The 12,163-nt window shown below is 35.2% G+C and overlaps 1 protein-coding gene across 1 annotated transcript; it reads left to right on the top strand.

Annotated features, from left to right (window-relative positions):
- Positions 1 to 10,521: 10,521 nt before the first annotated feature.
- Positions 10,522 to 12,007, top strand: LOC104898600 (thaumatin-like protein 1b). Its single transcript, XM_010685697.3, has 3 exons — positions 10,522 to 10,747; positions 10,863 to 11,096; positions 11,462 to 12,007. The coding sequence occupies exons 1-3, from the start codon at positions 10,690 to 10,692 to the stop codon at positions 11,908 to 11,910; spliced, it is 741 nt and encodes a 246-aa protein (XP_010683999.1). The 5' UTR covers positions 10,522 to 10,689; the 3' UTR covers positions 11,911 to 12,007.
- The last annotated feature ends 156 nt before the right edge of the window (positions 12,008 to 12,163 follow it).

Genomic DNA, 12,163 nt, shown 5'->3' with positions numbered 1-12,163 from the left:
TTACAGGTTCGCAGATGCATCACATTGGGAATCTGGAATGGAGAGGCTTATACTTAGCATAGTTTAAGTTGTTTTCGTAGGGACATCTTTACTTAAGTTTGAGGTTTTTAGTTGGTGTGCTTTAGTTTCCAAACAGTTGTCATTTATTTCATAAGTTTAATAAAGTTGATTTTATTTTAGTAAATTGTTTTCCGCTGCAAAATTCTGAGTAAGCCGAAACGTTATCACACGGGCGATAATGCCTAGGTAATTCTCTAGATTTGTTATAAAAGTATTTTCCAGAAAGAGAGAATTATCGGGGTGTTACACTGTGCCAACTTGAGAGCTTTTTTTCAACCTTCTCTACTAAAGGGTGGAACATTCTGGAACTCCTGCCATTCACCTCAATGTTTGCTCCTAGATATTTTCCAAGAGAGTCTGCAGATGGAGTGTTCACTGATTCTCTCATCTGATGACGACAACTTGGAGGCGTGTTCGGACTAAACATGATAAGGGACTTATGATAGCGCCGCCAGGTGTTGTTTGCCTTTTGTGTGCTGTTTGATACTACTGACCAATTCATGAGCAATTAGACAGTTATCCGCCATGAGTCTCCCGGGAACGAAAGCATTTTGGAATGGAGAAACCAAAGCCTTCAATATTGGTTTAAGTCTATTGGAAATGACCTTTGATATGACTTTATAAATCACATTACATAGGCTTATGGGACGAAATTGACTTGCTTCTTCCGGTCTTTCTGTCTTGGGGATGAGGCAGATGTTTGTGTAATTCCATTCCCTGAGCATGTACCCTGTAGAGAAGAAATGAGAGACCGCTTTCCAAATGTCATTACCCACCGTTGACCAGTATTGCTGGTAGAACAGAGCTGGGATACCGTCTGGCCCCGGTGCCTTCAGGCTTCCCATTTGAAACACGACTAGCTTCACTTCTTCAAGTGTGACTGACTTTGTCAGAGAATTTTGCTGCTCATCAGATAGTTGTGGTATCAAATTCCGTATCGTGGTAATGTAACACCCCGATAATTCTCTCTTTCTAGAAAATACTTTTATAACGAATCTAGAGAATTACCCAGGCATTATCGCCCGTGTGAAAACGTTTCGGCTTACTCAGAATTTTGCAGCGGAAAACAATTACTAAAATAAAATCAACTTTATTAAACTTATGAAATAAATGACAACTGTTTCGAAACTAAAGCACACCAACTAAAACCTCAAACTTAAGTAAAGATGTCCCTACGAAAACAACTTCAACTATACTAAGTATAAGCCTCTCCATTCCAGATTCCCAATGAATGCATCTGCAAACCTGTAATGTCAATGCAATACTGACTCTGCTCACCAGAAGGATCATCACAGGATCAATAGGCAAAGCCATGATCACACACACAAAAGCACGTAATCAGCAAAGCTGAGTACTACATATCAGCATAAATAATCCTAAACATGATACTACAACATAAATAATAATAAGCATATAACAAACTGCAGATGACTCTTACTGAACTAGACTCTAAACTTTTATTTCTTCTTTAAATGGAATAGTTATGGGACGAGTTGTCTATACTGAAGTAGGAAGATATGGAGCTACCACATATTCCAATTGACCTGCGATATCGAGGAACCTTTGAGCTAAAGAGGAAAGGTGATCAATCCAATCCTAGGAAATACATATCACGGCGGACTATGTATCCCAACCCTTAGTGTCCAACTCTAGACGTGCACCAGTCTAAAGTCTATAACCTATCTCGTTTCACTTTACGTTGCATTCATTTTTATACTTGTTTTGACACCAACCAAGCACACAACACTCACAACTAACAATCACATAAACATCACAAAACTCCTTTTTAATCTTAGAATAACAAATGTTCACAACTTATCATTCAAGACTCTTTAACTTCTTTTATTCTTTACTAACTTGCCTGTTGAACCTAGCCAACAGTAAACTGTACCTTTATATAGGTATAACTCAAATTACCAAATAAGATCCACGGTTCTTATAAGATAAATAAATAATAACTCAAGAATCTATGTAACACATGATTCAACTTACTTACATTAATTCACTCACGAATTAATACAAACTGAACTTATCTGCTTGCATCAAACTTCCATAAAACATACATATTCATAACTATTCTAGTTTACATGTAGCACATAGGCAAATACATGTAAACAATTTCAGTAAATCATATATATGAACAACAAGGTCCTATACATGATACTAATAAATAAAACATCCCTAAGCATGTTTCTAACCATATAGCACGTAGACTATGTACGTACCTTGTGTAAACGCAACGGTAGGCCACTTTTATGCTCTAAAAGTCCCCTACTATAAATTCTCCGCCTACAACAAAAAATAATCAAGTAAATACTTGAACTAAAAAAAATACAGCAACTTTAAAAACGTCCCAAACCCTTTTAAACGTCTTTAAAAATCGTTTTTATAATTTAAACTCTCGTTATTTTTAATCCCTAGTATAGTACAACTATTCTAGTGATTAAAAATCATTAAAAACCTTAAAATACTAACTTTCTGAATTTCCAGCATTTATAAAATTTTCTAAACCTTCTGAAAATATTTTAAATGCATATAAAAATGTATTCTAATCAAAATTCATTTATACTTTAAATATACGTTTCTAGTGTTTAAAACCCTAAAAACCTATCTTTCATGATTAAAACTAAAAATAATAAATCTGAAATTTTTTTTACTTATACATATGAATCCGAAAATATATTCTTCATAAAAATATAACTTAAATCATAAACATGTAAATAGTAATAAAATAACAATAAAAATTAGACTTTAATGGAATCTTAAGGAGAAGTAAAGAAAAACAACCGAAATGAGGAGGAAGAGCAGCGCCGGACTGAGACAGCAGCAAGGACGGCGGCAGCAGGTTTCGGCTTCAAGAAATATTTGTGACGTTTCTTGTTCAACAAGAAACGTTACTTAGCGAAGAAGAAACGATTTTTGAGAGAAAATAGAACTCACGCACAAAGAGAGAGGAGAGAAAAATGTCGAGTGAGGGAGAGAGAGAATCGAAGTACGTGCAAGGGAGGAGAGAGAAAATAAATGTAGGGCAAAATATTGGGTTTTTAGGATATTTAAATAGGCTAATCCTTTGGGCTTAGGAAAAGAAATTTCAATAATTAAAACTTTGATGACTAACAAGATGGGCTTATTAGGACTTTAGTCATCAAATTATCCTTTCCCTTTTTATTATTTTTGGGCTTTCGATTCCATTAAGTTTTCTTTTCAAATATGCTTTTAATAATTAAACTCTTATTTAAAACATGCTTAATTAAAATATTACAATTTTATTAAGCATGAAAAATATTTTTAGTTGACTTTTAAAATAGTCAACCCTTTTTAAAAGTCAAATCATTTTCCAAACTCATTTGGATTTAAATATAATCACATAAATACTTTAATATATTTATGAAAATCCTTTAAAAATGTGGGGGATTACAGGTAAGCTCCTCCCAATATTCGCTGTCGTGATGGCGGCCTTGATAGATCTAAGAAAAGTATTCTAGCATCTCCTTTTGAATATCCTTTTTATCTGATATCCAGATTCCCGCCGCTGACTTAAGCATAAGAATTTCATTACGTTTCCTTCGACTCTTTGCTTTCCTGAAGAACCATTTAGTGCTTGAATCTTCCCAAGCTGTATTTTTACTCTTAACCCTTTGTTGCCAATATTTCACCTGTAGTGCCAATTTCTCCCTTGCTGATCGCACTACCTCTTCTTCCTGAACTTCTCCATTGATACATGGAAGATTAGCTTGGGTTTCGCCGCATTGATCTAGACAATCTTCCCAGCTAATTTATTTGTTCTCTTGAATTCTTGACACCATTTGAACAGGCGATATCTTATATGACGACACTTTTGGGCGACGCGAAACATTGGAGATCCGTTAAATTGGGAATGCCATTGCTCGGTAATGATATTCGAGATTTCCTTAAACTCCAGACACCAAGCTTCCATTTTAATTGGGGATCTTCTACGCTCTTGTGGTGGGGAAGTGTGAAGGAGAATAGGACTATGATCTGATATTAATATGGGCAGATTTAGAGTTATTGCTTCTGGATTTTTCTGGATCCAATTTTCTGAGGCATACGCTCTATCTAGCCTCTCATATATCCTATCCTCAGCTGATCTATTATTGCACCAAGTATAAGATTGACCATGAAAGCTTAGCTCCGACAGCCCCAAGTTGCTTCTCTGGATAGAGAATTGTTCTCTCCCTGGAATAACATCTGAACCCCCCAATTTTTGATTGAGAAATTCAACTTGATTAAAGTCTCCTATAACTACGCTATCTAGCTTATTTTGGATTATACATTGTGTAATACGATCCCACACCACATCCCTTGACTCTACATAAGGCGATCCATACAGCAAAATAGGGTTCCATTTATATATATTACATTAGCTACTGCATCATTTATAATACAGTCAAAGTGATTAGCAGAGCTACCAGCAACATTTATATCTACATCATTACACCAAAAGACCGCCAGGCCACCTACGTTATTTATAGCGTCAACAGTGGCTACTCCTGAAAACCCAAAATACGCAGCTAGCTTATATATATCAGGAGCGGTAGACTTAGTTTCTGACAGGAACAATATGTTAGGAGAGAATTTGCGGACAAGGCAGCTCAGAAATGGAATTGTAGGGGAGTCCGCTGATTTTAGACCCCTACAATTCCATGCTAATATCTTCATGGGGCGCCCGGAGACTGTTTAGGCCCAGTCTCTAGGCCATCTTCACCAAAAAACACCATGTGCTTAAATTTCTTAAATTTGCGCAATATTTCTTGCCTTTTGTCTGCGATCCATTTATGCAAATCCAAAGTTACCTCACTGATGAAGCTTTCAAGTATCGGTTCAAATTCTTCGAATTTCCTTTTTTTGTCACACACCAAAGCTTGAACAACCACTCGCTTGGGCCTAGGAGGGCGACCCGAGCCACGTCGAGGAGGTTCCATCACATGATTTTCAGAATCATTTAAAATTTTTTCAGGGATGGGTTTAATTTTATTTTCAGTATCAGAAGATGAAATATTCTCCAATTTTGGCTTAGTTGGGCTTACCTTCTCCTTACCTTTTGTAACCTTATCCACGACCGACTTCTTCTTACTCTTCAGCACTACCATCTCATGTTTCTCCTTGTTTTCAGACTTGGTTTCTTCACTTTTCGGTACTGTGACTGCAGCAGGAATTTCGTCATTTTGTTGGACCGGGACCTCCACCAAGGTTTCAGTGTTTTTCCTCGTTGCTTCCAGAACCTCCGAGAGTTCATCAAACTTCCTCTTCCGCGTTAAAAAAGCTTCATCACCTGCTGTCTCCATTAATGGCGCTTGGGAATTCGGCCAGCACGGAAATATGCGAAGATCAGCAAACTCCGTTGCTGGAAGACCTGCTACTGCAGAGTGAAAGGAGCTTGAAGATCCGGTTTGCAATGAAGAGTGAGAGCCTGGTATAAGAAGAGGAGTTTGAGGGGAAAGGGTTGAGTTTGATTCTTGAAGTAGGTTTTGTAGTTCTCCCCAATTTATGGGCTCACTTAAAGAGTAAGGATCAGCATAAAAGTTTCCATTATATAGAGCATCATCCGAATTAAAGTAGGATGACAAGCTGTTAGGAGCGAGTGAGTTTCCCCACGAACTTCCTACGTCATTGTTATTGACGTGTTCCATGTTGCTTTCATGAGGGAATAAGTCAGATAAGTCTTCGTATAGTACAGGAGCATTAAAGTGAGAGCTGTTAACTTCTGTAGGTTGAGAGTGATGTGGAGTTAGTTGGGAGTGAGAGGGTTGGGTAATAGAGTTTGAAGAGTGAGGGGATGAATGAGTAGAATCCATATTGACTGGGGGGTTATCATGTGAGGAAAGGGAGGAAAAATTTTTGAGTGAAGAGAGAGAGTGTGGAGAAGTATTTATGGTATTGATATTAAGTGGAAGAAAGGACCCGATTTGGAAGGATTTTGCTAATGGAAATGGGTTTGTTTCATTATTTCTTACATAAGAAGCATTAAAATGAGGAGAGAGAGTGAGATTATTGGCTGGAACTCTCACTTCAGCCGCCTGAATTGCTGCAACGTCAGAAGATTTCAGTGCATTAAATGCACTTGAAGCATTTCCCGCAATTTTCTTTCGTTTCTTTTTGAAAGATGGGGCTTTAATTGGAATGACATTTTTACCCTTGGCTTGCCTCTCCATTTTTTTAGGTAATGAGTTGGACCCGATGACTTGACCCGCACAAATATTGCCGTCTTGCCTAAATCGCTGCTGCCTTGACCCATACGCATTGGGCCTCGTTGATGGGCCTAAATGCCCGCTTGCATTACTTTCTTCTTGAATTCTAGGAGATCCATGACCCGAGGACGCATTTTGCATTTCTTCGTCGTTAGGTTGGTTTTCGTCGTCACCTCCACTATCATGATCCGAACTACTACTTGATGAGTAGACCATTGGCGTCCTCCTTGGTTCATCTAATTTGACTATCGTCGTCATAAATTCTGGGGAGGGAGGGAGCCCTATTATTTTGTTCGAGTACAAAGATGCGTCAGGACTCCCAAACATCACCGGAGAGTCGGGAATACTTGCCTTTGAGATAGCCTTTTCTATGGACTTCTTTGCTTTCTCCCAGGAACTGAACATATCGAGCTTTTATGGCCTATCCTTCCACTTCTTGCAGAAGATATAAACTCCTTCATATCTGAGATCAATCCAAATTGATCTTCCCTCTTGCATTTCAAGATACATCCCTGGTATTAAAGGAGATTTTACTTTTATCCATACCAGCGCTCGAAAGTGTTTTTTGAGTCCGGGTTGGCCAGATGCTTCATCATAATAGAGAACTTTCCCTATTCGAGAGAAAATTAGATTCGCTAGAGACTTGGAGCATATAACCAGAGGGAGACCTTCTATTTTAATCCATAAAGCTGATTCCGAGAAGTTGAAGGACTTGAAAGAGTCAAGAGGTTTCCATGCTTTTATGATAAGCATAGCTCCTTTTGTAATTCATTGTATCATAGAGCCCTAAAATATCTGATCTATCTTGTAACTCACGGCAGTGGAAGAAGAAAAGATTATATTCTTTCTTAACCGAAATTCGATCTCTTGTGAACCATGAATTCACCCAATCTTGCACTTGTCTGATTGTGAAGTCTCGATGATCGAGAAATTTACCAACTAAGACCATTGAAACATCATGAGGTCGAGAACTGAAATGTTCTAAAGGAGTTTTTAGCATAGGGCCTTGCTTTCTATGCCATACAACGAAATTTGAGGTAGATTGAGATTGTTCCATTTAGATTAATCACTCTAAAGGATTAAGACATGAGTAAGAAAGACTATGAAGGATTAAGATTGGAGTTGGAGAGCAATAGGATTACCAATTTTTTATGATTGCGGTGATACGTTGATCGAATAAGAGCTAGTCCAAATGTAGGATAAAATGGTAGAGAGAGAGAGATATTATGAAAGAGATTAAATTTTAGAGAGAGAACCTCTCGAAAAATTAGAGAGTATGAGCTGATTAGTTTTATTTGTTAAGATTAAACATTGAATAGTGTTAACATTTCAAGTAAGCAAACTAAAAGATACAGAGGGACATATGGTCAAATTTAGCAATTCACACAAGTACTTGGCACAAGGCACATGGATGTGTTTAAATCTTCTGATCACACATTAACATTTTGCTTATCCTGTATTTTCACTAATGACATTTATTAAAATATTTATTTATATATATATACCCAGGACCAAGTATTTTCATACTGCCACATGTACTCCGATCCCCCCTTTCAAACAAATGACACAAAGTAAACAATAAAAATGTTTGCGGAAAGACTTGAGCCCATAACCTCTTATTTGGACTAAAAAAATACTAACCAACTAAACTACAATCTCATATTGGACTTTATAGGGAAAAAAGTTCTAAAAAGACAAGATAACATACACCCCACAATTATTGAATTCATTAGCTGGTAAACGAATAGAAAAGTCACAATCAAATCCTATTATCTCAAAATGACGATTTCATATATTACAACACAAAACTAAATAATTTGAATAAAATAAATTTATGATGATTTTTGTAAAGTAGTCTCTTGTATGAGTATTGTTCCTCTCAAATGACTATCAATCATTTATTCAACCGTATGTTTAGCTTTCAACATCATGTTTAATTAATATTTTGATTGTATTTGCTAGATTGGTAACCAAAAATGGATACAGTCAAGCTACAAGTGCTTTTAACTAAAATTCTACACGTGTGTATCAAAATTGAATTATCATCATTTCTTTGTTATTGAAAGGTTTTAGTTTTGAATTTTTCATCATATAGCCCCGATAAATAAATCTTTTATTCACCATATACACTCGATGGTTTCAAAATTCACCACATACCTTTCAATTCTTGATAATACACCATGTGCCCTTAATGATTGAGGACTATCTATTTTTTTTTTTATCACTAACCCCTGATTCAATTACCAAGCCTTAATTAATCTTTATTTCACTCATTTACCCTAACATGTTAGCATTGAAACATTACCTAAGGCCAAAGATGAAGGAAGAGAGTTATGGAAGAAGAGTGATAAAAGGGGCCATTTGTGGTGTTATAGTAATGGTCAATTAAGGTTTGAGTCATATAGAGTAAACATGATTTTATTCTTTAATTGATTCAAATAAGGTACAAGATCAAAGGAAAAGAGAAGAAAAGAAAAAAAAACACAAACAAGATTCTTGATTTTTTTTGTTGTTCGAGAGTGATTACGTGCTACAACTTTTACCATATACCCGTATGTACCGTCAGCTATATCTAAAGCTATTTTCTTGCTCATTGTTCATTTGAAAAGCTACAAAGAATGAGCAACAACTGCAAAATGGTGAAAGCTCCAAATGAGCAAATGAACAATAATTAACCTCAGACCCTCAGCCCTCAAGTGTATCATGCACATGGTAAGCCCATATAGAGGCGAATCTCGATAATTTGCATAGGGAGGGAATAATTAGTAATTTCTATACACCCCATTGAAAAATAATATATTGTAATATATAATATAAATACCAACTTTAAAATAAACAAGGAGTTTGCCTTGGTAACTTCATAGCTTTGCCAATGCACCCAAAGTTCGGGGATGAAGACGAGATTCAGTTTCATGTTTTGAGTACCATCCACACAAAACTTTACCAATAAAGTTAGGGCCTGTTCTCTTCTGCATAAAACAGCTGAACTGAACTGAACTAAACTGAACTGAGTTGAACTAAGCTCAACCAAACTAAACTGAACTGAACTGAATTGAATTGAACTGAATTAAATTGAATTGAATTAAATTGAATGTAATAAATATATAAATAATATTTAAACAATAATAATATGAATATTAAATAATAATTATAATAATAAGTAATAATAATGAATAATAATAATAGTATTTTGGATATTTTTAATTGATAGTTATAAATAAATAATATTAATAATCATAAATTAATAATAATATAATTAATGATAATAATGATAATTAATAATAATTATTTTATATTATTTGTATTAATATATTAATACTTGATGATGATATATAATAACAATAATATCTAAGAAGTAAATTAATATTACTATTTTAATAATTAGATTTAATATAATAATATTTAGTAATAAAAATAATGATTGGGTTGGACCGCGAAAATTACATCATAAACCGTTTTGACGCGATTTGATTGGTTTATGGGCTAAAAAACATGGGTTTATTTGTGCTTTGACCTAAACCATGTTCCTCCTAATAATGATAGTAATAATAATGAGTAAAGCTATAATAAACAAAATAATATATAGAAACAACAACAATAACAACAACAACAACAACAATAATAATAATAACAATAACAATAATAATAATAATAATAATAATAATAATAATAATAATAATACTTAATAATAATGATATAAAAATAAATAATAATAATAAGAGTAATTAGTAAAATAAATTATACCAACATAATAATAATATTTAACAAAATGGTTATAAAAGAATGGAATTGAATTGAAGTTAACTGAACTGAGCTGAACTGAACTGAACTGAACTGAACTGAAAAGAAAATAAACTAGGGAGAACAGGCCCTTAGATAACAACCACAATCCACATACAACAATGCTTCATTATGCATAAACAGTTACAATGACACAATATCACATCATCATTGGAATTTGCAACGAGTCACAAGAAAAACCTGGTGCATATTTTTTTCCTTATATAATCATTCTTATCAAAGAAAAACCAAGATCATGACAGTAAATGAAAATCTGTCTCTATCTTGAGAGGATCATAATTTACTTAATATGAAAATTGTTTTCCTTTTCAAGAATTTACTCAATCCCAAAATTGTGGAAGCTAAGTGGCATTGCTTCTCTACCTACCTTTATATTCATTACTCTATCCTTGAGACCTAAGTTGCGTTGCTTCTCTGCCTTTCTAACATAAACTAGTTTATACTAAGTTTACTATACTATTGCCACCTAAGTCGTGTTGCTTCTCTGCCCGTCCTATATTTACTACATCTATATATACATAGGCTAAGTGCACATCAATTTCAAGTCATCAATGTGCTAAGTTAGATTCATTTTCCTGAAAACTTTACCTCTAATATTGCACAATAAGCTTAGCCAAAGATGACAAAAATAACAAAACGTTTAGCTTATATGTTCTTGTTCCTGTTTCTCATTTCTGGTAAGTTACCACTTTTTAATAGTGCCAATCAACAAAGTAGTATAAACTTCAATGTTATCTAAAAGTATGATGTTGTTGTAATATTGTTTATGATGATTTTGTGTAACGCATGCAGGAACAAGTTCAATACAATTGATATTCAAAAACAAATGCTCTTACACTGTATGGCCAGGGACCTTAACAGGCACTGGGCCACAATTACCATCAACCGGCTTCACTTTGGAGTCTGGTGCTTCCTACACTCTTGCTGCCCTCCCTTCTTGGTCGGGTCGCATTTGGGCTCGAACACGTTGCTCCCTTGATGCTGTCACGCAAAAGTTCGTTTGTGGTACTGCGGATTGTGCATCAGGTAAGTGTGGGATTTGGCTAATACTATACCAACACTTGATTACGTGCTTTTGAGTGCATATAATAATTTAAACTTCGGCGTTGCTTTAATGTCACGGAAAAGGGAAAAACTAAATTGATAGTACATGTTACAAGTATACCATATTATTGAAGTCATTCGGTTTAATTGGAGAAGTTTTTTCTATCTAGATGGTATACCTAAGACTTGAAACTGAATGCAGTTTACATCATTATGCACCATAGTTTTCTATATTGTTGCATGGTGCAATTGGTTATACAATAATTTATGTACGTCTAGTTACAAATTCGAAAAGTCTTTATTCCTTGACCCTAAAGTATATAATTGGTTCCACCTCGATCTCGTAGGTCAAATATCTTGCAACGGAGCTGGGGGAATCCCGCCCGCCACCCTAGTGGAATTCACCCTAAATGGGTATGACAATACAGATTTCTACGACGTAAGTCTAGTTGATGGATACAATTTGCCGGTGTCGGTATTGCCCGTGAATAGCAAACGTTGTAACTCAACAGGGTGCCCCGCGGATGTGAACAAATCATGCCCACCGGAGTTGCAAGACAAAGATTCTCATGTAGGTGATGTTAAAGCATGTAAGAGTGCATGCTTAGCCTTCAATAAGCCGGAGTTTTGCTGCACTGGGGCATATAGTAGGCCACAAACATGCCCTCCAACCAAATATTCCAAGTTTTTCAAGGGGCTTTGTCCTCAAGCTTATAGTTATGCTTATGATGATACCACTAGTACTTTCACATGTCCTAGTGGATCAACGGATTATATAATCACCTTTTGCCCTTAGTTGTATACTCTTATTCATGAGATGTGATAAAATCATTGTAATGACTAATAGTCGTCTTTATAGCAACACATTGAATTATTGAACTTACAAACATAAATGCAAAAAAGAAAAAAATTTTGCACATTGGATGTTTTTAAAGTTAGACCATGTTAGAAAAACTCGAACTTTACATGTTAGAAGGTAGAAATAAGTCGAGCTAAGGTGATCAAGATCAGCATCGAAAAGGTATAAGAAACAGATGATATTATCTCTT

The sequence above is a fragment of the Beta vulgaris genome, chromosome 7, assembly GCF_026745355.1.
Source record: "Beta vulgaris subsp. vulgaris cultivar EL10 chromosome 7, EL10.2, whole genome shotgun sequence".
Taxonomy (NCBI): Eukaryota; Viridiplantae; Streptophyta; class Magnoliopsida; order Caryophyllales; family Amaranthaceae; genus Beta; species Beta vulgaris.
Note: the sequence above shows the minus strand (reverse complement) of the source record. Positions and strands in the feature narration are given on the sequence as shown.